The sequence below is a fragment of the Brachyistius frenatus genome, unplaced genomic scaffold (genome assembly GCF_029030835.1).
Source record: "Brachyistius frenatus isolate BFR_SWC_R1_liver_20210118 unplaced genomic scaffold, ASM2903083v1 Contig_19, whole genome shotgun sequence".
Classification (NCBI taxonomy): Eukaryota; Metazoa; Chordata; class Actinopteri; family Embiotocidae; genus Brachyistius; species Brachyistius frenatus.
In genome coordinates this window covers 5,062,210-5,089,414 of record NW_027210618.1, presented here as the reverse complement: position 1 = coordinate 5,089,414, position 27,205 = coordinate 5,062,210, and the positions used below count along the sequence as shown (strand labels likewise).

At 40.9% G+C, this 27,205-nt stretch overlaps 3 protein-coding genes across 6 annotated transcripts; 1 reads left to right on the top strand and 2 right to left on the bottom strand.

Annotated features, from left to right (window-relative positions):
- Positions 1 to 132: 132 nt before the first annotated feature.
- On the top strand, positions 133 to 7,607 carry LOC138619153 (patatin-like phospholipase domain-containing protein 2). Its single transcript, XM_069695431.1, has 10 exons — positions 133 to 186; positions 1,006 to 1,540; positions 2,380 to 2,612; positions 2,725 to 2,790; positions 3,372 to 3,581; positions 3,670 to 3,730; positions 3,830 to 4,039; positions 4,363 to 4,504; positions 4,672 to 4,770; positions 5,804 to 7,607. Exons 2-10 carry the CDS (start codon positions 1,354 to 1,356, stop codon positions 6,096 to 6,098), a joined length of 1,503 nt encoding a protein of 500 aa, XP_069551532.1. The 5' UTR covers positions 133 to 186; positions 1,006 to 1,353; the 3' UTR covers positions 6,099 to 7,607.
- tdg.1 (thymine DNA glycosylase, tandem duplicate 1) lies at positions 6,543 to 18,460 on the bottom strand. 2 transcript variants are annotated; one of them, XM_069695432.1, is made up of 11 exons: positions 18,341 to 18,460; positions 17,651 to 17,725; positions 16,712 to 16,869; positions 15,504 to 15,823; positions 15,330 to 15,399; positions 14,818 to 14,953; positions 14,636 to 14,718; positions 14,451 to 14,545; positions 13,525 to 13,696; positions 13,044 to 13,196; positions 6,543 to 7,379 (listed from the first exon to the last, which is right to left on the bottom strand). In XM_069695432.1, exons 2-11 carry the CDS (start codon positions 17,707 to 17,709, stop codon positions 7,252 to 7,254), a joined length of 1,374 nt encoding a protein of 457 aa, XP_069551533.1. In that variant the 5' UTR covers positions 17,710 to 17,725; positions 18,341 to 18,460; the 3' UTR covers positions 6,543 to 7,251. The 2 variants fall into 2 exon arrangements, with proteins under 2 accessions (XP_069551533.1, XP_069551534.1); XM_069695433.1 differs by lacking the exon at positions 17,651 to 17,725.
- Positions 18,461 to 19,515: 1,055 nt separating this feature from the next.
- On the bottom strand, positions 19,516 to 26,634 carry tdg.2 (thymine DNA glycosylase, tandem duplicate 2). Of its 3 annotated transcripts, XM_069695428.1 has the most exons (11): positions 26,411 to 26,634; positions 26,102 to 26,169; positions 24,723 to 25,063; positions 24,336 to 24,535; positions 24,101 to 24,170; positions 23,012 to 23,147; positions 22,694 to 22,776; positions 22,471 to 22,565; positions 22,223 to 22,394; positions 21,877 to 22,033; positions 19,516 to 19,906 (listed from the first exon to the last, which is right to left on the bottom strand). In XM_069695428.1, exons 2-10 carry the CDS (start codon positions 26,155 to 26,157, stop codon positions 21,927 to 21,929), a joined length of 1,260 nt encoding a protein of 419 aa, XP_069551529.1. In that variant the 5' UTR covers positions 26,158 to 26,169; positions 26,411 to 26,634; the 3' UTR covers positions 19,516 to 19,906; positions 21,877 to 21,926. The 3 variants fall into 3 exon arrangements, with proteins under 3 accessions (XP_069551529.1, XP_069551530.1, XP_069551527.1); XM_069695429.1 differs by lacking the exon at positions 26,102 to 26,169 and having other exon boundaries at positions 26,411 to 26,633; XM_069695426.1 differs by lacking the exon at positions 26,411 to 26,634 and having other exon boundaries at positions 26,102 to 26,376.
- Positions 26,635 to 27,205: the final 571 nt, after the last annotated feature.

The following is a 27,205-nucleotide window of genomic DNA, read 5'->3' as shown; positions in this document are numbered from 1 at the left end:
TGAGCTCATTGTTTTGGTTTTATGCCCTGGCATTATACTGTTTTCCTCACTGAACACACATGAACCTTGTTTCTAGCAGCAGCTGTTGCACAAAGCTTTGATAAAGCTACTGCATACTGTTTAACACCAAACAGCAGACAGTCAGGGTCAGTGACTAGCTGGTGAACATAGAAGAACATTTAGCAGGTAAAGATAAAGACTCCTTCAATAAGTGAATGAATATTTGACTTGAATTCATTAGATGTCCAGAAACATGACTTCAAATGAATGTTGGGTGTGTAAGTCAGGGCTAATTCATACTTTAAATGTCTGTGTGTCCACAAGGCTCTGCATGGCTCTGTGTGAAGTAAATGTTGTCATCTGCCGTGAGCCCAAAATTTGTGACCACTATAATTCATCTTTAAAAGTGCTTATCATCTACGGCACCCAAACATAGTGGGAAGTTACAAATTCCCCAGAAATTCTGTGCTATATCCGCCTGCTGTTCTTGGGACTGAAAAAGCAACAAACTCCAGCTCATGTCTGCAGAGCAGACCGATGGGTACCCTGAAATTGATATGTGAATGTAACTACATTGTTCAGAGTCAGTCAGGGTGTTCGATGCTTGTTTTGCTGCCCCTAAATGGCCTAAAGATCATTACTGCAGCTTTAAAGCTGAATGGGTATCTACTGTAATTTGTAATAGTAATTTAAAGACATTAACCATTTAAAAAACATTAACAGTTATAGTTATATTTTACAATTCAGGAACTACAGCTCTTATGAGGTTTTGGTATTGCACCATACAGAAGGTTATCGAGTACAGAATAGACAGAAAACCTAAAAAAAAATTTTTTTTAAACTGCTAATTAGTCAAAAATACAAATTGAACCAAGCTGAGGATATAAGTGCATTGTGCATGTAAAATACAACATGTTTTAAATGTATTTATGCATTTCATTTGTTGATCTTTACTGATATGACATTCACAAGGTCACAACTGCTCGGGTTGTTTTGCCCCTCTAGTCCCTCCCACTCTGCTGTACAAAGGAAAGAGCTGGTTAAGTAAGTTATCAAAACTGCATCACATGTCCGGCAGCTAGCCAAATTACCGTTCGTGAGGTGACTCCAGTTTGTTTTCTATTTTGAAATGTGACGTTTGAGCCTTGTAAGTTGCGTAAGGACATAACATAGCCAACTAGGACTCTGCCCATTTCACCTCTGAATGTAGTAGAGGTAAGACCGGCGCGTTCCTTACTCAAGGAAACCCAAATGCATCAACTCAACTTGTGAAGATGATTGAAAAGATGATGATCTTGGAGTTGTGGTTTTGAGTTTTCATCAATCTCGTAGTCGAGGGAAGCATCCGAGAAGATGTTTAACTGGGTTGAGGAGTGGAACATCTCTTTTGCAGGCTGTGGATTCAGGAGTATTTACTACCTGGGAGCTTTGAGCTGTATCCTCGAGCGGGTACCACAGCTCATTCATGGGGCTTCCAGAATCTGCGGAGCTTCATCTGGTAGTCTCGTGGCTGCAGCTCTGATTGTTGGGATTCCACTTGGTGAGTGATATTTACTGCACATTGTAAATGACAGTTTTCTTAAATCTTCATGGTCTTACTTGAATCAGGATTTTGTATGTAAATACATCCTGTTTTGATGCCATGATGATTGCCTAATGGAGGTTATCGTTTTATTTTTGTATTACTCTACATGAAATTTGGCCCTTTTGTCAGGCAATTCTTTGTCCTTTGTCAAAAATGTAGTGAGTGACAATGATCATAATGTGATGGTAAAAATCAAATCAAACTTTATAATAATAATAATATAATAAATTCTGCTTATGTCTAACATGTTTACAACATGTTTCCATTCGCAGTAATTGGAGTACCTGGTGGTTCATAAAGGTCAGGGACATGTTATCTTAGAACAAGTGCTGATACCTGGAGTAAACAATGTGCTTGGCAAGTTCAATGAAAAACAAAGTTTATGCAATTGTGAGAGCAAAGGTCACCAAGGTCAAAGACCATTCAAGGCAAGTCAGGAGAAACCCATGCTGGGTGCTGTATCTCTGCAGAGAATGAAATGAAATAAAAGCACCAAAAAAAAAAAAAAAAGTAATTAAATACAAAAAAATAACAATATATTTCATTTATGTTTTTGAGTATTGCAAATCTTAAAAAAGACATGAACTGAAACAATTTATTAAAGTGTCATTGATACTTGTCATTGAAAGGACAAACAAAAGTATATAAATCTTTTATCTGCAGTCAATGATATAGACCAGATAAAAGCATTGTTAAACTTTATGAGAGATAAATCTATGACTAATTCACTTATTTCTGCACAATAAATGTTTATCACTTCACGATTGACTGATTCACTGCGTTTTCCCCCTCAGAGGAGTTTTGTGTTGATGTTCTGACTATGGCCAAAGAGGCCAGAAAACACACCCTGGGTGTTTTCCACCCGACCTTCAGTCTGCTGCGGACGGTACGGGACTCCCTGCTGGAGAAGCTCCCTGAAGACGCCCACCTTCGGGCCTCTGGGAAGCTCTGTGTGTCCCTCACCAGACTCCCTGATGGGAAGAACGTTTTGGTATCCGAGTTTGCCAGCAGACACGAGCTCATTCAGGTCAAACAGATTGCTCATTTTATGTCATTGACTATGATAGTAATTCCATGAATTGCTATGGCTCTGATTTCTCAATTCTTAATAATTTAACCTTCTTTGTGTGCCTTTGCAGGCTCTCATGTGCAGTTGCTTTTTCCCTGTTTACTGTGGTTTCATCCCACCTTCATACCGTGGAGTGGTGAGTAGGTAACACATACTGTATATTTTTATGGCTGCACGTCAGCGACACCTGCTCTACAGACAGTCTGTTTTTGTCAAGCAGAGTTTCTGGTTGCATGCAGACAACAGGAAAAACAGAAAAATGAACTGAATGATAAATAGCTCCAATTGACTTAGTTTGAATCAGACAGCATTTGTTAAAAACAACTTCATATCTGATGTAAACAGGTTATATGACATTCAGTTCTCTAGCAGACGGTCACAGATAGAACAGATATGAATGTAAATTGTAACTTGACTGGTTGGTGGAGGAATACAACCACAATACAGTAATTCTCTAAGGAAATTCAGTAAGGAAATACACAATAATAGGGGAAAGCACGTGAAAAAGTTCAGAATAACTGAATCCAGTAAACATACAGTATCTATACTGTATGGTTTTTACTTTGTGTTCATCCATTTCCATTGTATACACATGCGTCCTTCATAAAGACAGTACATGCATTCTGCAGGGTATTGAGTTTGCTTTTCCCTGGTCTTTCAATCTGTGTTATCATCCGAACGTTTCATCTGCATTAACTCATTTCTCTTTCCTCTCAGCGCTACATGGATGGAGCCTTGAGCAACAACATGCCCTTGTTCGAGCAGAGAAACACCATCACTATGGCCCCGTTCTCAGGCGAGAGTGACATCTGCCCCAGAGAGGGTACTTTCAACTTCTTTGAGGTCCACTATGGCAACGTTAGCATTCAGGTCAACACGGGCAATGTGCATCGTGTCTGTACGTCCTTCCTTCCACCCAGACTTGAGGTGGGTCATGTCTGGACTTTAAAACAGTGGAATTTAAATGTGTTTTTTTTAGCCAAGAGCTTTGTTGTTTTGTTTTGTTTTTGGACAGAAGCTTGCTGAGATCTGCCACAATGGCTACATGGATGCTCTTCGTTTCCTTGGAGAAAGAGGTGAACTCCTTCGCCTTCATCTTCTTGACTGCTGAGTCTTTCATTTTTCTGGTTCACACCATACAGTAACAACCAAAACATGTTATCAATCAATTTTAGATCTGCTTAGAGCGCAGTATATTCCTTGCAGTGTGGTGGCGGAGGCGGGTAGAGACAAACCTCCTTGTTGTGAGGTGGTGAAGGAGGTGGCTCAGGCAGAAGAGGGGAAGATAAAGAAGATGATGTTGAATGGACAAACTTTTTGTCAGGAAAACCATCAGTGGCTGGACCACAAAGTCATAGAGAAGCTCCCAGTAGCCATGAAGAAAGGTAAGGAAGACAGGGGGGTCTGCACTGGATCAAATGTCCAGAGGAAAGACACAAAAAAGGAAATAATGAAAGCCTTGACTGTTCTCTATACCTCTAGGCAAAGCACTGAACCATCTCATAGTCTTGTGAAGCTTCTCAGTGGAGAATCATCTCTAGAAATGCGGATTATAAATGAAAAATGAAGATATTTAAGTGTGTGTGTGTGTGTGTGTGTGTGTGTGTGTGTGTGTGTGTGTGTGTGTGTGTGTGTGTGTGTGTGTGTGTGTGTGTGTGTGTGTGTGTGTGTGTGTGTGTGTGTGTGTGTGTGTGTGTGTGCATGCTAGTGCTGTGTGAGGCATGCAGGGACATCCATGATGGCAGCAGTTGGTGGTCTCAGCTCAAAGACTTCCTTCCAGTGAAATTTGTTACGCATCTGCTGACCCTCCTCATCCTTCCCATCAAGCTGACTCTGTTAGTCACCAGAAGGTAAAGTGGTTTGATCACACAACCACAACAGAAGGGAATGATGTGAGAAAAAAACAGTCATTGAGTATCCCACTGCTTTCTGCACTGGGAAATCTACAGAGCAAAACTATTAGTAGCGTCACTTTAACGATTTACCCTCGTGATATATTTGTGTTTTATTGTGGCAGCATGACAGTATCAGGCAGTGCGGCGCTTTGCAGAGTGCTGACGTCATTTGCAGATCTCCGCAGGCAGACGAGGAGCGTCAGAGGTGGTGACCCCAGCAGGTGTGCGTGCGCTTGCAAATCCATTTTTAAACTTAGAGTTTATTAGGTTAATAATTGTAATTTCTGTCATTGGTTTGTAAATTATTAGTCACTCTTTACATGCAACAACAGTTGATATGGAGGTAACGTCATTGAAAAAACCCCACACTGCATAATAAAAAACAAAAAACTTGGCCAAAATACAAGAAAAAAACACCGAATTTCAGGATATAATGACTTCATACGAGTGAAATTATTTGTCCATGCGGCTATTTGATTTCACTCAACAAGATAATTTAAAATAATCTGGTTTCTGTCAAGAAATAGACTCTGAGAAGTGTTCAAAGGCTTGAATAAGTAGAAAATGCTGGTTTTTAGATCAAATTTCTTGAGGTCAGACTTGCTACACCACAGCAATAAATAAAACACAAATATTAACAAATAATTCTTAATTCAGTTTTTTGAATTCTTAATTTTAACACGCTAAAAAAATGAAGGCCAAGGAACAAGAGAATACATCTCTAGTTTAAGTGCAAATCACTCCATACTGGTGGAATAGTGGCTTGAAACAAATGGGCTCTTATTGGAATAGGTAGGCTAGGTAGACCCACATTCAATTTTGAACCAGACCTTCATTTTTACATTTTCAACCATTCACACACCAACGGCAGCAAAGCTGCCACGCAGCAGTCCTACCTGCCATCAGTGTCTTCAAGAAGTGGACTAGTGCAGAAATCGAACCGCTGACCTTACAATTACTGGGCAACCTTTTCTACCATCCGAGTCACAGCCACCACAGAAGCTACCAACAACATAATATTACAAAAATTCGTTCATAACTTTTAAAACAAGTTATTTAATATCATATTTCAAATTTACTTGAATTAAGTCAGATGATCTGCCTGAGAAAGCACCAAATGATCCAATCATATTAAATACAAGGCCAACTGGATTTCAGGTCTAAATATAACATTATTTTACCTGGTTATATCCACAATTTTTGCAGTGTGTTACATGCTGCTTCATTTTAGCTTTGTCTTACTGTATTCTCCAGTGTTTCTCCAGAGCAGCGCTGCAGCAGCTGGTCATCTGACTCAGACCACAGTGACCAAACAGGAGGACACAGAAATATTCAAAATCCGACTTCAACAATCAGCCCCGACCCAAACACAGATTTCTGCTGGGATGGCAACGGTACCTTGGCTCTCCTCTCCATCATCTCATCCAGTTCACCTGCACCTCCACATGGCGAGGTGACGTTAAACACAGAGAACTGGAGACACATCATCAACAGCCAGCAAGGCAGAAAAAAGACTGCTTTGAACTGCAAAGGAAAACGTATCACTTAGGTTTCATCAATCTGGAATAAAGTAGCTCAGTGGGTTATTTATTAATGAAGAAATGCTTGTTTGTCTGGATTCGTCCTATATGTGGCCTCAGTAAGGTGACCAAACGCTTATACTAACTTACAGCTATAGATGTGTGTAGCAAGTGAGTGAGTGTAAAAGTTGACTAGTTTTGTTGTTGAGATGAGATGCTGCAGCTGTGTATCTGTATGTTATCTGTTCATCTACCTCTGTTAAGGTGTCTTGAGAGCTTTTTGACTTAAGATGTCCAACATGTTACTGACATCCTGGGTCAAACTTTACAAAACAACACATTGGTCCTTCTCATGTATGTTGGGCTCCACTTTTGACTTTAAAAAAAAAAAAAAATATTATATCCATTGTTAGCATCACAAAGAGATTGAAATGTCCTGACCATGTTGTGTACAAATAAATATAAACCAATAATATAGAAAAAGCATCATGAGGATATTTTAATTGACAAATGTTTCATAAAATTCCTTGCAAATGACATTTTCATGAACATGGAACATAATTCTAAAATTCCTAAAACCAAAAAAAGAGATATAGATGAAAATAAACCCATTTTGAGTTCTGTAACATTGTATTGAAAGGCCTGTCAAAGGGTCCGTCTGTGGGACCTCTGACATTCATGATGAGTCTGGTATCGAATGATCACTTTGCACCTCATTAGTTCATGGCACCATGAATGTTAAACATGATGCTGAATCCTCACAGTAAACAAAGGCTCACACTGAGCAGTCCAGCTCACAATAACCACCTGGAGCTTTATCCGCTGTCAGAGCAGGAGACGTGGATGTGTACACTTACTGCATCACAGTGCAGTAGAGTGCAGTACAGTACAGTACAAAGGCAAAACAAAGGTTTAAATACATGACCTTCTTCAAAGACAGTCAAGCATCATTGTCAAGTCCCTGATTTCACATATTTAAAAAGACTGCCGTGAAGATGATCGTACATGTTTACAAGACCACAAACAAAATACAGAGTGCAGAAAGAAGATTCTGCAAAATTTCTAAAAAGTCCATCTATGCGTTTATATTCCACTCAGACACTAATAAAAAGGACAAATCTAAAACCTGACAAAAAGAGGTAAAGGACTGAGTCTCTGCACGTCAAACCAGAGCTCTTCTCCTCATATGCTGCCGTCTTTTGGTCCACCGCTAATGTCTGGAATCTGATCTGCAAAGGACTGCGTCATCCACTGTCCGTCTGGGAGCTGGCCCTCTGCTATTTGTGACGTGCTCGCCTCCTGCGCTCCCTCTGAACATGGAGAGCACACAAACAAAAGCATCGTGTTGATGATACAGTGATGTGACACTTATAAAGTCTACAGGACAGTTTGTTTTCATGGGTACGCCAGCGATAATAATAATAATAATAACTTTATTTCTATAGCGCTTTTCAAAAGCAAGTTACGAAGCGCTTTACATACATTTAAAACACAACATGCAACAGTATAAAATATAATGATAAAACAAAAATAAAACAGACAGTCAATCAATAAAAATGCAGTCAACATAAGGCAAGTGTAAAATAGTGTGTTTTAAAGAGTGAATTAAAAGAAACCGATGTGTTAGCGTCCCTGATCTCCTCTAGCAGGTCGTTCCAAAACTGTGGGGCCCAAACAGAAAACGCCCGGTCACCTTTAGTTTTATGGTTAGTTCGAGGTATGGTCAGGAACGACCTACCAGAGGATCTCAGGTTGCATGTAGGCTCGTAGGTGGACTATAAATTCAGGCGCCAGACCCCCGCGAGCCTTATAAGAGATCATACAAATTATAAAATCTATTCTAAAACAGACAGTGATTCCTCACTGTGATTAAGAAGTGATTTAAAAAAAAAAAAAAAATGTGCTCTCTCCTGTTGGACCTGGTTATGAGTCTGGCTGCTGCATTTTGAATGAGTTGAAGTTTGTTTATGTTAAATTGTGTGAGGCAAGAGTACAGTGCATTGCTAAACGGGATGAGATGAAAGCATGAATTACTGTTTCTAGGTTATTAGATTTATTAGATGGTTGAGGAGTACAAGTACCTGGGTGTCTCCATGACAACAGACTGAACTACAAGAAGGTGATGAGTCGACTATTTTTCTTAAGGAAACTTCGATCCTTCAATGTGTGCAGCAAGATGTTGGAGATGTTCTACCAGTCTGTTGTGGCCAGTGCTTTGTACTTCTCTATGGTCTGCTGGGGGAGCAGCATTGGAGTCGGAGACACCAACAGACTTAACAAACTGGTTAAGAAGGTCAGCTCCATCATCGGCTACAAACTGGACAGCCTGGAAAAGGTGGTGGAGAGGAGGACGCTGAACAAACTGTTATCCATATTGGATAATCCTGACCACCCTCTCCACCACCTGCTGCAGGGACAGCGGAGCACTTTCTCTAAAAGACTCCTCCAGCTCCGCTGTCACAAGGACAGATACAGGAGATCATTCCAGATACAGGAGATCATTCCTGCCGACCGCAATAAGACTGTACAATAACTCACCTCTGGCAAAATCCATCACACAACAATAACACTGTTGTCTGTGTTTCTTGGTTGTTTAAATAAAAAATATTAAATATAAAAATGCACAGTATATACAGTACCGTATATATATATATATATGCAGTTGAAACCAGAAGTTTACATACACTGTGCAAAAAGACACACAACACTTTTTTTCTCACTGTCTGAAGTTAAATCAGACTAAACCTCTCCTGTTTCAGGTCCGTTAGGATTACCAAAATTATTTAACTTTTGCTAAATGTCACAATAATGAGAAAGAGAATATTTTAGAGAATTTTTCATTACTTTCTTTGAGGTCAAAAGTTTACATACAGTTCCTTAGTATTTAGTAGCATTGCCTTTGAACTGCATGACTTGGGTCAAACGTTTTGGGTATCCTTCCACAAGCTTCTTACAGTACTCTGCTGGAATTCTGGCCCATTCCTCCTGACAGAACTGGTGGAACTGAGTCAGGTTTGTTGGCCGCCTCGCTCGCACACGCCTTTTCAGATCTGCCCACAAATTTTCGATGGGATTCAGGTCAGGGCTTTGTGATGGCCACTCCAAGACATTGACTTTGTTGTCCTCAAGCCACTTTTTAACTATTTTGGCAGTATGCTTCGGGTCATTGTCCATTTGGAAGACCCATTTGCGCCCAAGTTTTAGCTTCCTGGCTGATGTCCTGAGATGTCGCCTTAATATTTCCAGGTAATGTTCTTTCTTCATGATGCCGTCTATTTTATGAAGAGCTCCAGTTCCTGCTGCAGCAAAACAGCCCCACAACATGATGCTGCCACCTCCATGCTTCACAGTTGGGATGGTGTTTTCAGGTCTACAAGCTTCCCCCTTTTTCCTCCAAATGTAACAGTGGTCATTATGGCCAAACAGCTCCACTTTAGTTTCATCAGACCACAGGACATGTCTCCAGAAGTTAAGGTCTTTGTCTTGGTGTCTTTTTGCAAACTGTAATCTGGCTTTTCTATGTTTCTTTAGGAGTAATGGCTTCCTTCTTGCTGAGTAGCCTTTCAGCCCATGAAGGACTTGTTTTACTGTGGATAATGACACTTTCTTACCAGCTTCAGCCATCATCTTCACAAGGTCTTTAGCTTTTGTTCTGGGGTTGATTTGCACATGTCGGACCAAAACACGTTCATCTCTGGGACACAGAGCCCGTCTCCTTCCTGAGCGGTGTGATGGCTGGACATTCCCATGTTTATACTTGTGTATAATTGTTTGCACAGATGAACGTGGCACCTTCAAGCATCTGGAAATTGCACCCAAGGATGAACCAGACTTGTGGAGCTCCACGATTCTCTCCCTGATTTCTTGGCTGATTTCTTTTGGCTTTCCCATGATTTCAAACAAGGAAGCAGAGTGTTTGAGGTGTGGCCTTAAAATACATCCCCAGGTGTGCCTCAATTAACTCACATGTTGGCAGTTAACCTATCAGGAGCTTCAAAAGCCATGACATCATCATCTGAGCTTGCCCACGTTGTTTAAAGACATAGTACTTTTGGTGTATGTAAACTTTTGACCTCAAAGAAAGTAATATAAAATTCTCTAAGAAATTCTCTTTCTCATTATTGTGACATTTAGCAAAAGTTAAATAATTTTGGTAATCCTAACGGACCTGAAACAGGAGAGGTTTAGTCTGATTTAACTTCAGACAGTGAGAAAAAAAGTGTTATGTATCTTTTTGCACAGTGTATGTAAACTTCTGGTTTCAACTGTATATATATATATATATAGATCTAGGTATATATGTATATATATACACACACACATACTGTACTGTATATACTGTGCATTTTTATATTTAATATTTTTTACTGTTATTTTATTTCTGTCCTGTATCTATAAATGCTGCTGTAGCAAAAAAAAATTCCCATTGGGGATTAATAAAGTAACTACCTACCTACCTACCTACCTAGATCTAGGTTATTAATTTTTTTCTGATTTTCCTGAGTTGCAAAAGTCATAATTGGACAACAGAGTTGATGTGCTGGTCGAAGTTGAGATGGTTGTCAAAGATTACACTGAGGTTTCTGCAGGAGGAAGTAATGTCAGCTGAGAGGGAACTGAGATGGGAGGAAATATAATTTGGGGATAAATCTGGACCTATGATGATAATTTTCTGATTTCTCAAAATTTACCTGTAAAAAGTTTGATGCCATCCAGTTTTATATTTCTGCAATGCACATGTGGAGGTTGTTTAGTTGGTTAGTTTGGTTGTTGTCAAAGGAGAAATATAGTTGTGTATTATCGGCGTAGAAAGGGTAATTGCTATTGTGTTTTTTTATTATATGGCCGAGAGGCAGCATGTAGATAGAGAATAGTAACGGTCCAAGAACGGAACCCTGTGGAACTCAATACAGTAGCGGTGCTGGTGCTGATTTAAAATTCCCAATTTCTACACAATGACTTCCCCGACAGATAAGATTTACACCAATCTAAAACCAAGCCTGAAATACACACCCAATTTTTATGATGTTTAATTAAAATGCTATGATCAACAGCATCAAAAGCTGCAGAAAGGTCCAACAGGAGTAAAATAGTATGTTGACCAGTCAGCTGCTAAAAGATCATTTAAAACCCTCAGGAGGGCAGTTTCTGTACTATGACTCTTCCTAAAACCTGAGTTTAGAGAATGGCCAGAAACAATTCAGAGTATCAGGGTCAAGTGTAGGTTTTTTAAGTAAACGCTGTACAACTGCTGTTTTTAAATAATCAGGAACGATGCCAGATGAGAGTGAAGAGTTGAACAGATTCACCAGGAGTGAACAGGTTATGTCCAGCGTTGCTTTAAGGAAGTTGGTGGGAATGATGTCGAGGGAGCAGGTGGAGTTGTTCATTTTGGCAATGATCTCAGTCACATAAGTAGTTGTTAATAATATTAAGGGACGCTACGGTGCAGTTGATGCCAGGAGGCGGAAGTTCAGAAACAGTCAGGGAAGTAGAAGAAATATTGTTTCTGACGCTTTGAATGTTGTCAAAGAAAAAAAAGACTTAAATTGTTCACATTTATCAATTGATGGTTCAACGGTGGTGGAGGGGTGGACTGGATGTGCGGCTTACAACATTGAAAAGGATTCTGGGATTGGATCCATATTTGTTCATGAGGTCATTGTAATATTGTTCCCTTGCCATCTTCACTGCTTGATTGAAAACTTTTTTAGTAAAATTCTCAATTTGTTCAATTCTGTCGGCTGATTATGACGCCTCCATTTCCGTTCTGTTCTGCGACATGACTGCTTTAGGGTCTTGATGCCACTGTTTAGCCACGGCTGGTGTGTAATTTGGGGTTTACTTGGTTTTAACGGAGCCACCGTGTCTAAAATATTTGTACAGATTGAACTGAAAGTGGTGGTGATGTCATTAATGCTCAGTTCGGAGTATCGGTGGAGGCGAAAGTATCGCAAAACCTGTCAGCTGAAGTAGAGTTGAAAATGAGGGAATAGAACTGGTCTGTGTTGTTGATGATTGCATTAGGAACATAAGTGTTAAAAAGAAGATACTTGTGATCAGATACCACACTGTCTTGGCATATAACGTCACTGATCCTGATGCCCTGATACAAAGTCAAGTCAAGAGTATGTCCCCTTATTGTGCGTAGGTCCTGTTAGAGGCCGAGAGAAATTAAAAGCATCAACTAGCTTTAAGAGGTCCTTGGCTAAAATATTGTCAGGACAGCAGACATGGATGTTAAAAATCACTCAAAATCAGGGTCTTTTTGTATTTTGACACGATGATGGACAGCAGCTCATAAAATTCATGAATAAAACCAGATGATTTTGGCGGTCTGTAGACTAAAATACACAACGTTTCAGCAGGATGTCTTAGGAGAAAACGCAGGTATTCAAACGATGAGAATATGCCTCGGCCAATCACTGAGCATTTGAAGCAGTGTTTGTAGAACACTTTGCCTTAACAGTCAATAATTCTCCAATCACAGCTGAGCTGAATGGACAACTTTTCTGACTTGTGACCCAACAGCCTCGACAGATAAGCAGGACCAAGAAGTCGATTTCACAAAATGTTGGATTACTACGTAGTCGCGGTGAGGTTATTTTTAAGGACTACTTTTTAAACTTATGTTTCGTGCTACCTCACAATACTTTTCTTAGTACTTTCTTTCTGAGCCGTATTTCTATTAGCGCTCAGCTGCTCTGGTTCTCATGTACAGTCGCTGTGTTGGTCCAGTTCAGCTGTAACACTTTGTAGACACTAAAGGAAGGAGAGATGTTGTGACCCTTTCCATGCTCGGAAATATTTCCGACAGCATTCAGGTTCTGTGTCGAGTGAATCTGTGGCTGCATATGGTTCCTGTTCAGACTTCGGCTGCTGCTGCTGCCGTGGTTCAGTGTTATGGATATGTCCAGCTGTATTAGATGCTGTGGTGCTTCCGTGACGAGCTTCAGGAGCGCGTGTCTGGTTACCTGAGTTTGTAGCAGAAGAGAATGTACAGTGACCGTTGGTCTGGCCTTCAGACGGGCCTCCTTCAGGTCCTCTCTCCACATATGCGCCACCATAGGCATCTTCATAACCAGGATCATACTGCTCCTCCTTTATGGCCATCCTCTTGGCATCCTCTGTTGATGTAAAAAGAAAAAAAGAAAAAAAAAAAAAAGGAAAGAAGAAACTAAATGAGCTGACGTAGAGCCACAAACCAAACTGAGGGCAGAGTGTGGGTCAGTGATGCTCCTGCTTTCAGGGGCTATAAGCATCTAGAAAAACAACAACTTCTTCAAACAACATTTTACTGAACTAAAAGAGGAGAACGCACTCATTTTAGATGATGTTGTTGGCTTTATGTTCATCATATAACGTAGTGAAAACAAGTAACTGCTAAGCCACTTAGTAGTCTCATTAAGCTCGCGTGACTTTCGACACCGCTCGTTCGGTCCTGGCCACGCTTACCCTTGGCCAACTTGAGGTCAAATTTGTAGTCGATCTCCTCGATCTCAGTGCTTGTTTGAAGGCCCTTCAGCTGATCTCGGAGCTCCTTCAGCTTGATGTAGTAGTGAACTTTGTCCTGAGCACGAGGGAACTGGGCGCAGCGGGCGCTGGATGAGGGCATCAGATACAGAGCCTGTGCAGAGGAAATGACTGACAGGTCAATTCTTTAAAGGTATTAAGGTCGTGTTTGATAGTTCTCATTTTCTAAACTGGCAGCTCTTCTTTTATCAAACTGCTGTTTTTACTGTTCATGGGCAATTTAAACAAGTATTTCAGATTTATAGATATAAAGACAAAACATATTCGAACCCCACCAACATATTAGCTGATATTGGCAGATCACCCTGTAAAGTTCACTCTTTCAATGCAATGATGTCATTTTATATTTTATTGTTGTGCCTCCATTACATATTGTTGTCACAAGAGTTTGCCAACCACATTTCAGCTAATATATTGATATCGTATATATATATTTAATGCTGTAATAACGGTATCCAGTATGGGTAAGGCTCTAAAATATATAGAGAGAACGTATTAAGATATTTTAGATAACATCAGCTCTCCGTAATGACTCTGATTGATATCAAACAGTGATCATAACAACTACTTTGAAGACATTTGGGGACCAGTCAATAGCATCTCTTTCAGACCAGATGGAAATATACCAGCATTGATGCTGACATATCAAATACTATATATATTCTATACCCAGATGCCATTTTAGCTTGTTTTGAGCATTATGAATGACCAATATCATTTCATTCCTAATAATATTTTGCCAAAGTCTGAGAAGTTATGATGAGTGATATCATAAATTCAGATCAAACAGCATCTATAAGTGGCCTTACAGATGGCTCTTTTAAAAAGTAAAGGTCTGACTTCCTTACCACGTCACAGTCGGGGATTTTGTGTGGCTGCAAACCAAAGTCAAGTTTTTTGGGTTTTTTGCCAAACATCTCTCTGCAGAACATTTCATAGATGCCTGGAGATAGAAAAGAAAAATATGACCTTAATAATCCACTTTGGTCAATTGTTTATTATAAATGTTGCACTGCAGTAGAAGAGGACTCACATTTTCCATTGAATACAGCAATGAGAGGCTTGTATTTTATCAACTTTTCCACTAGAATTTTTCCTCCTTCACGCAACTCTTTACTGGTGAGATGGAAACGGAAAAGAAAAGCGGTTACAATACGGCATCTCAACAAGCCCACTGCAGTGTCGTTTTATTTTGCCGACAGTCTACGCACCCACCTTGAGAGGTCTTTGCTCCCTGGGGTTGCCCTGGCTACCATATTGGTAAAGCCCATTTTGTACTTGACAGGCAGGGAGGTGTCGTGCATGTGGTTGAGCTGCTCTTCAGTAAACCCAGACAGAAACAGGCATTTCCCTGAAATTAAAAGGTACCCCAATTACTCATATGTATTTTTCTGAGTTGGAGGAAAATGAATTGTATTGTGGCAATGAGAAATGCAGTATTGCAGTCCTGCATTTTTCACTTCATTAAGATTCAATTGCTCAGTGCATGTTGCAATTTAACCGGAACACAATTAAATCTTATACAGAGATCACGCACCTCTCTAAAACAGTTTCAACATAACACGGACATTATAACCATCAAAAATATATGATTTATTGCAAGCTGCAGTTGTATTTGACTGCATTATTTGTGTTCCTTATAAACTGGCAGCAGGCTGTATCAGCCATCCTCTGATTTTTTTTTTTTTTTGCAGTGCAGGAAGCCTTTTCGCTATTACACAACTCACAGAAATGATTTCCGGGACCTGGAAACCATCGTCCGATGAAAGCTGCCATCAGCCCTGGATTAATACCGATCTGAAAGCAAACAGCAGATGTGTCTCAGGCTCACAAAATCAAATTGATCTCTGATAACGCAGCGTTTGGCTTCACTGTTAACCAGCTGACGAGGGGAATCTTACAATGACATAGTCCAGATTGTAGTCCAGCAGGTCTGGCAGAGTCCTTTTCATGACTTCCTCCTCTGACATTCCCTTGAAGCGGTCCACTTTCCTCTTCACCTTCTTGAAGCTTTCATCAATCTTTTCCTGTTTGCCGTCGGCCTGAGCCTCGGTGGCCTTCTTGGGCTTCGGACCTGGTTTCGCTTTAGGTGCATTTGGGTCCTTTGGTGGTTTTGGTGCCTTCGGTGTCTTCGGTGCCTTCGGTGCCTTCGGTGCCTTGGGGACTTTTGGTGGTTTGGGTTCCTTGGGTTGTGCTGCTCTGCCTCTTTTTTTGGCTGCGGCTACGAGAATTAGGGAAAGGTCATATCAGTCATATCATACGGAAGAACTGCTGGAACCTTCACAACACATTAAGCCCTCCAGGAAATTGAGATCTTGCGGGGTTTTACTGGAAATATGGATTCATCATGAGAATTAGGCTACCAACGTCGTACTAGCCTGCATTAGTCTAAGCCCGCACATTTGTATTTTGCTCTTCACGTTTGTGCACACAGTATGTGTTAAATCAATATTGTAATCTATATTGCAGTCACAGACTTTTGTAAAGCTACGTCACTTTTATGACTTTCGAAAGTTGGAATCCGTGGTTCTTGAAATTCAGAAAATACATAAATAAACTATTGCTGGGATGTGGGGTATGCTTATTATCATAGGAGGTGATTACACATCTATGTAAAAAAAAGAAATCACAATTATTTTCCTTGATTTGCATTTTTTGCCAAATGCATATTAATCATGTAAAACTTGGCAAACTGCATTGTAAGATCTGAGAAAAAACAACAACTGCAAATTCAAGCATTTTTGATCAAAACAGTCACCTAAAACCTTCTGGAAATCCTTGAGGGACCGATATATCATAAACCCTATAATGCACGCATACAAAATACAATGCTACTCAAAATGATTTAAAAAAGCCAAATATACTAGCGAGGCTGTCACTAACTTACACAAGGGTTTCCTCCAAAAGCATGCTTACTAGCAATCATGCTAATGTCACACAATATCAAAACATTAACATTACATTTGATTATTTAGGTACAATTGTGCAGACTTATGCTAACACACTGAGTTAACATCTTTCCTTTTTTTACAAATAAAAACAAATCTGGGTCCTAAACCAGACCTAGTTCAAACAGTAAGGACGTTTTAGTCAAAAGGCATCACAGTACGTTTTGCCAAGTTGGCAGGTGCCTGCTGATCCATCATGGGTTCTGGATTAGCCATGGCTGCTTCTCCGCTCGGGTTCTCTGGGTAGTGAAACTGATGGTTGGGGTTGAAGTTGGAATATTGTGTCTGGAGAGCTTGAAACTGCTGTGCTGACCGAACCCTGTAGTGGAGGTATGATTTAAAACAAACAACATGTGTAAGTTTGAACAGGACGTGGAACGGTGGGATGTGCTGTGGGGTTGACACTGTTATGTCACCGATGTGCTTTTCTTGTTTAGTTGATCTCTTTGTAGTATTTGATTCGGTATTGATGCACACAAATTAATAAACACAGTTCATGCACTTTCTAAGACCAGAGTTAAACCACCACTTCTTTAAATCCATCTCAACGAAATCTAAACATTATGGCCTTAATGCAGGTAGAGTGTATGAGTCTATAATAATAGTAGCTGTAGTAGGTGCTCCTAATAAACTTGCAACTGGATGTTTTTAAATTTGGAGTTACTTGCAACTTATGTTCACGCTTCATGGAAAAGTGCCACTTTTAGTTCGCAGACAGCAAAGCGTTAATGAATCAAAGCTTCACATATTAAGGGGGGAAAAATCAGATACTTCCCACCAACAACATGTTCTCATTTTGTTCCCCTTGTACGGAACCACGTTTCAAAAACCACTGAGCAGTAACAAAGCAAAGCAAAACAAAACACACGGGACATCAAAACATCTCATTCACATCACATTCCCGATGCCATATTATGAAAACAATGGTGGGAAAAAGAAAAGAAAAAAACACACACACACAAAAAAAACGTCAAAAGGGGCAACTGGGTGCACATGCTTTCATTTCATTTGATCATCGTTGCCAATCCGAGGTTTGCTGATATAACCTGAGTCCTGTCTGAGGAGGTAGACTCACCACCGTGGTGAGGAGGTAGACTCACCACTGATGAAGATACTCCGGGGACACAACAGGCAGTGATCCATTCAGCTTTTCTTCCATCTTTTGGGTGGTTTGACTTTATTGAATAAACCAACATGCATGTTGAGGAAACATAGCTAGGGGACGTACATGTGGTTTTATCATATCAGAGTCTGGCAGAGGATGAAAGTGAATGCATGTGCCAGCGCGTTACAGCAAAACATAAACAATAACAAAAATAACAAAACTCGGATGGTAATGACACACTAAAACAGAGTTAGAGTACTAGTACACTGAGTAAAACTGCATGATAACAACTGATACGTAAACACCTTCTTCTTCTTCTTCTTCTTCTTCTTCACTACACACATGCACCTGCTGAGATGTTGTCCCCTTCTTCCATGGCTATGCTAACTAGCAAGCTAACCCAAAGCAAAGCAGTTATAATGTGGCTTTAAACAAAAAAACAGGTTCAGGACACACTGCTAGCAGGTAAAGATGCAAGTTTACGGCTATTTCATTTCAAACACAGGTGTTTCGTATTCTGGGAGATAATCTGACAGGTAACATAACAGTGCCACAAGTACAGCTAATGTTAGCCAAAAGCTAGCTGCTCGGCTAACTTAACATGGATGAATAGTTTCGCTTCCACTGAGATTTCTGCCCAAAGAAACTGCACACAATTTACAGCCTTTTATACACTTCAACATACCTGTTGTGGGTAAGGTTTGAATTTGTTTCCTCCGTGAAGATAACTGTTATTTTCCCATCTACTCCGTACTTCTATTCACAACATTTGAGGAGCTACAGAGGCAACAAAGACATGACAACCCTGCCGGTCAACTTTGACACCGGGAGATATCAAGTCTATAAAAAAAAAAGGGGTGAATAGGAAAACTATTTAAGTATATAATCAGGCAAATCTAGGTCTAAAAATGTTATTCTTGACCGTTGAATATTTTTAGGCAGATTTAAATAAGGTCATCTTTGAATGACGTTCATGCTGTAATCTACAAGACAAAATGTTGAATAAATGAGAACGGGACACACCTATTTTAGCAGTGGTATGAGCTGCTCGACTTTTAAACTCTGAGGTCGTTTTCTATTGGTTGGTTGTAGGTTTGCAGCAGTGCCATTATGGCTGAGCTTTGTAGTTTAGTGCAGGGTCTTTCCTGCTACTTTATCCATTATGTCTCCAAGAGAGAGTACAAAAACTGTTACTACAACAATAAAAACATGTTTGAGTTTTAACAGAATTAATAAAAACTATAATAACAGTAGTAGTAAAGTAATAACAGCTCTACTAAAGGTTTTGGTTTCAACCTTCGAACACTCTATTGCTTAAGGGGTCCAATGGGGAATTATTCTTCATCTGTATTTGTTCTGTCATTATTATATTCATGTTAGAGAGAGTAGGTCATGTGAAGTCAGTCAACATAACCTGATTTGACATTGTTTACTTTTTTGTCTTTCCAACATATTTAACTACACTTCAAGCTACCCACTTTTAAAAATTAGATTTAAGACCGCTATGTGTTATGATTTTGATGTCAGATTTTCCCTCCAGCCCTTTTAATGTTAGTGTTTTTCTGTATAGAATCATCAGTAGCTTTCAACATATGACCTGCCGCTCAAGAAGAAGCATTAATTACTCTTCCTGTATGCATTTGTGTGTGTGTGTGTGTGTTTTCTTCTGTTTTTTTTATTTTATACACTTTATTAATCCCCGAGGGGAAATTTCTTCACTACAGCAGGGGGCTCTCAGGGGGGAGATGCTGCAGCAGGCTGCCACTAGCGCGGCGCCAGGTAACCTGACCTGAGGTGCATGTTTTTGGATATCAGTTATACTGTGTATTACAGCTTCACATGAATGACGGGATAAACATGTCAGCTTTAGAAGAGATTTAATAACTCTGTACTTACAGAGTCCAAATATCTATTTATACAGCTGATAAATCATAAAATACCATTTTATCAAAATACAAAAGAAGTCACTGGAAACATGTATCATACAAAATGCAATAAATAGTGATAAAAATAACACCAAAATCATGCACATGTCTGGGTGTTGGAAAATGTAACTGTTGCGGTCATTTTCTCTTCTTGTGCGTAGCGTTGCGCTGCCTCAGGAACAGTGAGGCCCTTCTTTCTGTTCTTATCCTCACTGCTGCATTTTGCTACTAGTTCAGCTGATATTTGGTATGTGTTGAGCAAACAATCCCCCAGTTGTAGTGGTGTAGAGTTATGTGGTCCACCGACTGGACGACAATGTCCATTTCTGCAAGATACCACAATACAGATGGATTACGCTGCAGGCAGAGGCAATTTCTAAATCAGTAATTAAAACACTGGCATAGTTTAGCAAATTATGTAAACTCCATCCAAACATTAAAAAAAACAAAAAAACATTAGCAATGTGTAACCATAGTTTTACTGACAACCAGGGATGGGATTTTGGGGGGTTGGACAAATCTATTTGCATGACGGTTACAGTCAATGGTTCATTTAATGTCACTATTATATACACTGCTCAAAAAAATAAAGGGAACACTTAAACAACATCCTAGATCTCAATGAATGAAATTTTCCAGTTGAAAATCTTTATTCATTACATAGTGGAATGTGTTGAGAACAAAATAACATAAGAATGATCAATGGGAATCAAAATCATTATCCCATGGAGGCCTGGATTCAGAATCATACTCCAAATAAAAGTGGAAAAATCAGATCACAGGCTGATCCAACTTCTGTGGAAATTCCTCAAGACAAGTCCAAATGAGTCTCAGTAGTGTGTGTGGCCTCCACGTGCCTGTATGAACTCCCTACAACGCCTGGGCATGCTCCTGATGAGATGACAGATGTTCTCCTGAGGGATCTCCTCCCAGACCTGGATCAAAGCATCAGTCAACTCCTGGACAGTCTGTGGTGCGACGTGGTGTTGGTGGATGGAATGAGACACGATGTCCCAGATGTGCTGGATTGGATTCAGGTCTGGGGAACGGACAGGCCAGTCCATAGCAGCAATGCCTTCATCATGCAGGAACTTCTGACACACTCCAGCCACATGAGGCCGAGCATTGTCATGCATCAGAAGGAACCCAGGGCCCACTGCACCAGCAGATGGTCTTACAATGGGTCTGAGGATCTCATCCCGGTACCTAATGGCAGTCAGCGTACCTCTGGTTAGCACATGGAGGGCTGTGTGGCCCTCCAAAGAAACGCCTCCCCAGACCATCGCTGACCCACCGCCGAACCGGTCACGCTGGAGGATGTTGCAGGCAGCAGAACGTTCTCCACGGCGTCTCCGGACTCTGTCACGTGCTCAGTGTGAACCTGCTCTCATCCGTGAAGAGCACAGGGCGCCGACGGCGAAGCTGCCGATCTTGGTGTTCTCTGGCAAATGTCAATCGCCCTGCACGGTGTTGGGCTGTAAGCACAGACCCCACTTGTGGACGTCGGGCCCTCGTACCACCCTCATGGAGTCTGTTTCTGACAGTTTGAGCAGAAACATGCACATTAGTGGCCTGCTGGAGGTCATTTTGTAGGGCTCTGGCAGCGCTCCTCCTGCTCCTCCTTGCACAAAGGAGCAGATAGCGGTCCTGCTGCTGGGTTGTTGTCCTCCTACGGCCCCTTTCACGTCTCCCGGTGGACCGGCCTGTCTCCTGCTATCTCCTCCGTGCTCTTGACACTGTGCTGACAGACACAGCAAACCTTCTTGCCACAGCGTGCATTGATGTGCCATCCTGGATGAGTTGCACTACCTCAGCAACTTCTGTGGGCTGTAGACACCGCCTCATGCTACCTCTAGTGGTGAGGGCGCTGGCAAAATGCAAAAGTGACCAAAAATCAGTTAGAAAGGACGAGGACAGAGAAATGGTCTGTGTTCACCACCTGCAGAACCGTTCCTTTATAGGGTTGTCTTGATAATTGCCTCATTTCCACCTGTTGTCTGTTTCATTTGCACAACAGCAGGTGAAACTGATCCTCAATCAGTGTTGTTTCCTAACTGGACAGGTTGATTTCCCAGAAGTGGGATTGACTTGGAGTTACATTGTGTTGTTTAAGTGTTCCCTTTATTTTTTTTGAGCAGTGTACAATACTTGTATTTGCTCTGGACAGGTAATCAGTCCAAGAAGCTCCAAGTTATTTTTTTTAAAAGTTAGATTGCAAACACCTGAAAAAAACAGGTCGTCTCGTTCCAATGAACTGCAGCTAAATTCTATGAGAACTCCAGTGGCACTGGACTACCTGAGTGCTACGGCAGACAAGCCTGTTTGTCTCCCCTCCTCGGCCTCTTTTCAGTTGGAGGAGTTGCTGCTTTGCTTCGTGTTGTCATGCAGTCCGCTGCAGCTTTCATACTCCGGATCCACCTGCTCTTCTTTGATCGCCATCCTCTTGGCGTCCTCTGTGGATCAAAACCATCAGCAGTGAGTTAGAGCTTCATCTAAGACAAATATGTGGCTGTAAAGGTGACAAAGACCCTGCTCATGTTTCACACAAGACCAATCAGCTGCTCATTCTCTGTGTTCAACTGAACCACAAAAAGAATTGTGAATATTTCGGCCATGTAGCTGAAGGGAAATGAGCCATTTACCTTTAGCGAGCTGCATGTCGAAAGAGTACTGCGTCTCAACCACCTCGTGTTTGGGCACCTGGCCTTTCATCTGGTCTCGCAGCTCCTTCAGCTTGATGTAGAAATGTACCTTATCCTGTGCACGGGGAAACTGGGCACAGCGAGGGCTTGAGGACGGCATTAGATAGCACACCTTAGAGAAAAGGAAAGATGCTGTGAGGGGTTTTGGAGTTCATTTAAAGATCAATCCAGTTTCTTTTTCCACGTACTGTTTCGGTTTCTGGGATTTTGTAGGGCTGCAGACCAAACTCCAGATTCTTGGCCTTCACCCCAAAGGTTTCTTTGCAAAAGATTTCATAAATGCCTGCAAAATTAACCAAAAAAAATATATGAATACACAGCAATCTTCACCCATTGGCTTTATCAATAAGCTATCTAAGTACATCCAAAAAAAAATGGATAAAATGAAGTCATTTCAGTGAATCATGTTACCTTTTCCATTAAAAGCTGCTATTAATGGCCTGTATTTCTTCAGCTTGTCGAGTAATTGACGGCCCCCTTCACGAATCTCCTTACTGGGACAAAAAAAAGGAAAATGGTTTCAGAAATATCCATGACAGAGGAGAAACGACAGACTGGATTACAACAAGTTTATCCGTAAATTCTTTACTGATGATCGTGGATTTCAGTCATAGTTGACTGCTGCACCAACTCTTGATTCAGTTTGTAAACTAACATGACTGAACTGTGATTATATTTAGTTGAATTTACATTTATATAGACTACATGGATGTTTTGTTTTTTTTTCACCTGGAGAGGTCCTTGCTGCCAGGTGTGGTCCTTTCCACCATATTGGTGAAGCCGATGCTGTATGTCTCTGGCAAGCCCTGGTCATCCATGAAGTTGAGCTGCTGGTCAGTTAGACCAGACAGAAACAGACATTTCCCTGACGAAAAGGAAGAGTTGAAGATTAATTCTGGCAAGTGGTCATCAAGCAAAGAAAGATACCAAATACACTTCAAAATACGGGAGTCAGGCCAGGCTTGTTTACTCTGAATCTACAGGGACCTATCAGCACACCCAGCTGGACACCGTGAACGTTTGTTTTCCAGCATAACTCAGTGAGCTGATGAACATGACCAAGACGTGAAAACAGTTTTGGACAGGCAGTAAGTTTACCGAGCAGATAAACATTTTTTCACTGTTTAACAATGTTTCATGCTGATACCAGACTTCCTGAAGTTAAGGCCATAGCCAGTGACGACACTAGTATCAAATATGTTTGGCTGCCTAAATACCATCATGAAAAACGCCGCACAAAACACAAACTATGATTACACATGTAACAGATGCTGCAAATGAAAGAAAAATATGTCGCTACTCTGCTGAAGAAACAGTGTGACGACTAACATTCCAGAGGAATTAGATGTAAAAGAAAAATATTTTAACAACCTCTTATTTTGAAAAGCTGTCTGGTAAAACCTAAACCTCTAATGATCATAAATGTAAAATAGAAATTCATAAATTTTCTGTTGAATCTTTCATTTTTAATATTCCCCTTAAATGAACCCTTAAAAAGCTTGACAGTTTCAACACTGTACACGTTTGTCATGTGTGCCGTTCAGTCTGCTGTTTCCACCGAATCACTCAAGCTGTAACAGAGTGAAACATTCAAAGCCAAGACACCATTTTTATGGCTGCAACAACACATCAGATTGAAAGTTCAGCTGCATTATATCGTTACATTGGCATCTCTGGAAACTTTGGACCAATCTCGGCAGCACAACAAGCAATTGTAAGGATGGACCCTCGGTTGGAGCCCAACAGGGTCGAAGCAATTAAAAGTGAATGGCGGCATGAATTCCCTGTGGTCAGTAATGAAATTGAGTTTCAACATACAGAAATGGTTTCCTGGGTTTGGGTAATGGTGTCCTTTGAAGGCTGACAATAGTCCTGGGTTAATTCCAATCTGAGGAGAAACATGAAGGGGTTACCATGGCAACAGACCTAAAAACTGCAGCTCTTTTTGTGATTATAACCTTAAACAATAATTGAAACAAAAACTGCAATCCACTACTAATGCAAGAGAACAAATATAGAAAAGCTCGTAATAAATTCCCAGAATATAACTCACAATCAAAATGTCAAGATTGTAGGTAATGACATCTGGCAGGGTTTTGGCCATAACTTCAGCCACTGACATGCCGTTAAAGCGGTTGAGAGCCCTCTTGGCTTTTTTGGCAGCTTCGACCTCATCCTCCTCCTCCTGCGTCTCGCCGTCCTCCGCCTGCTGTTTCGGTGGCCGGCCTCTCTTCTTCTTCACTGGCGTTACAGCTAAAAAAAAAAACCCCATATTGTCAAAATTTGGATTCGCATTTCATGATTTCTTTTCCTGCTTCATATTTAGCCTATTCCTTTAAACCGTAAGAAGACGTCTCCAAATTTTGGAACAGAACAAACAATTATTCAGTAACTTAAACCGTGCAAACTAAAATGTAAACTTCTTGGGGAGAATGACTACCTTGAGGTGGACCAGGAGGCTGAAGCTGGTGCTGGATATTCGGCTGCTGCTGCTGCTGCTGCTGTATTGCATGCTGATGCTGAGGATGGTGCAGAAGTGCAGGATACGGCTGCTGGGCGTGATGCTGCTGCTCCCTGACGCTGTGCTGGTAGAACTGCTCCTGGTAGTGGTTTGGGGCTACAGGGTAGTTCTGGTAAAAAGGTTCCTGGTAAGGAGGTGGATCCCGATGAACAGACAGCTCGGCCATGACTGGCTCATCTGTAGGACCGTCGGTGTAATAGCCCATGTTGTGATAGGGCATCACATGCTGCGCCTCAGGGTGCTGTTGGCTGGACTGGTACCTAAAAAAGAGGAGGAAGAGGACGAAGGTTAAATAGAGAAGTTAAGCAAAAGAAGAAAATGAAAACAGGATGCAGACACGGCAAGAAAAAGCCAAATTATGCCTGGTGTTCAATGGGGTGTGTGAGGAAGAGAATGAGGAAAACTTACACACGACACAATACTTACTTACTTACACACACACGCACACACACACACACACACACACATGCGCTGACGTACACTCATTTGTGTTCTCTGCATTTCATACAGTGCATTTTTTGTAAGCCTGGCTTCAAAAAAACCACCATTCCCCCTGCTTTGTTGTGATTATTTGGTTACTTTTGAACATATAACTGACTTATTACACCTAAAACTGGGTTTTTCGACACCAACTTTGCAGTGAGCTCAGCCTGGGCTGACCAGAATGGAATGAAGATATAAAATCACTTCATAGGACTCTTGTGACCGTGCAAATACGACGAGACAAAGTCAAACACAGCTCAAACATGTGAATATTATTTGGCCTGTATCCACTCCACAGCCGGCAAACTGTCTGACTATAAATTCCTTCACGTGCATAACAAAGCCTGTAGCAGATAATGGTGTAATAAGGCTGCAAAATGGACTGACATGTCAAAAAAATGTATAAAACACCCTTTTAAAATAAGTCTAACCAGGTGCAGAATACGGAAATATGATCACTACATTGTATAATTTACCTGGTAATTATTGCACATATTGTTCCGTACATTCATTATAACCCAGGGTACTTCTGATTCTTGCTATTCCTCCATTAACACCTTTATTCCCATTCATGAAATCATGTCATCAGATTGACAGGGTTTTTCTTTCGTCATAATTACACGATCACTTGCTACAATCCTAAACACAAAGTGTACAGATGTTTATGACGTCGTGTGATATATATATATTTTTTTCTCCATCATGCATGAAAATGAAGACGAGTCGAGGAGACAACATGAGAAGTTCTCCAAGACCTGCCACCACCACCACCACCACCTCCTCCTCCACCACCTCCACCTTCAGCACCAACTCACCACTGCTGGAAATAATCCGTAGGAACCGTCAGTGATGTAAACTGCTTTTCCTCCATCTTAACTGTTGACTTATTTGAATACATTAACGTTCATTCTGCTGCCAAATGCATTTCAAACACACAGGAAATATAAAAGCCGTGCGAAATTTTACAGCACATACAGACGCTGGCACAAAGACGGACGGACGCTGCTTCGGGAAGGTTTGGCTAACAGGAAGCTAACAATGTTACCGAGTTCTGGGACCGTCTTGAAAACACAAGTGGCCTCCGCATGGACGAAACATAAAGGTATATGAACAAAGTAACATACCTGTCATACATTTTTCCCCTTTACTTTTCAAATAAGAAAACGGGGGGCTGGGAATCCTCCCAAAACAAAGACCATTTAAACGCTCGTTTTTACAAGGTTGACTAATTGCTTACCGCCACCTCGTGGTCACAAGGTGTACTGCACGGATAAAACTATTTCGAAGGCCTCGCTCCGTATAACAACTGTAATATAATGCATACGTTTGCTAATAACGCAAAACTGAGCAGGTTATTTAGCATGTTGAACATTGGAAAATACACCCGGGGTTGTAGAGCCTGGTACACGGAATGCATGAGTTCATATAAACTCCCGCTAGATGGCAACAGATGTCCTAGTCATGAATGCACCAACACGAATTTATACCGTAGAAGAATGTAGCAGCCAAAGATCGTCTATTTTAATACCACGCGTTACTCCGCTCTACAACCAGAACCTATTCAAAATGAACACAAATGGTGAAAAATGCCTTTGGTGATCTATAGGACTACACTCTCCTGGAGTCTTTCACTGGCACAATATCCTGTACAAGTGTAAAAGACAAATTATTACACCCTGTATACAGTTACTGAGTTTAATTTGTTGTTTTTACAAAATTGCTAATATTAGATAAAGCCTTCCTAACCATAAAACCTCATTATAGTGAAATACATTATGTACGTATTTTGTTTTCTCCAATTTGAGGTCGAAAATCAACCAATACATTTACCGAAGCGAAAGTCAACGGCACTGGAGTGGGAGGAAACTGCAGCTCCTGTTTTATTAGTATCCAGAAATCGAGTCAAAGTGAGACCTCTT

Coding starts and splice junctions, on each gene's coding strand:
- LOC138619153 (XM_069695431.1), top strand. CDS start 1,354: ATGTTTAACTGGGTTGAGGAGTGGAACATCTCTTTTGCAGGCTGTGGA. Junction 1,541..2,379: donor GATTGTTGGGATTCCACTTG/GTGAGTGATATT, acceptor TTTCCCCCTCAG/AGGAGTTTTGTGTTGATGTT. Junction 2,791..3,371: donor CACCTTCATACCGTGGAGTG/GTGAGTAGGTAA, acceptor CTTTCCTCTCAG/CGCTACATGGATGGAGCCTT.
- tdg.1 (XM_069695432.1), bottom strand. CDS start 17,709: ATGGAAGAAAAGCTGAATGGATCACTGCCTGTTGTGTCCCCGGAGTAT. Junction 16,870..17,650: donor CCGGAGTATCTTCATCAGTG/GTGAGTCTACCT, acceptor CCTCCACTACAG/GGTTCGGTCAGCACAGCAGT. Junction 13,197..13,524: donor TGACCTCAAGTTGGCCAAGG/GTAAGCGTGGCC, acceptor TTACATCAACAG/AGGATGCCAAGAGGATGGCC.
- tdg.2 (XM_069695426.1), bottom strand. CDS start 26,184: ATGTATTCAAATAAGTCAACAGTTAAGATGGAGGAAAAGCAGTTTACA. Junction 22,777..23,011: donor GGCAGCAAGGACCTCTCCAG/GTGAAAAAAAAA, acceptor TTTTTGTCCCAG/TAAGGAGATTCGTGAAGGGG. Junction 22,034..22,222: donor CGACATGCAGCTCGCTAAAG/GTAAATGGCTCA, acceptor TTTGATCCACAG/AGGACGCCAAGAGGATGGCG.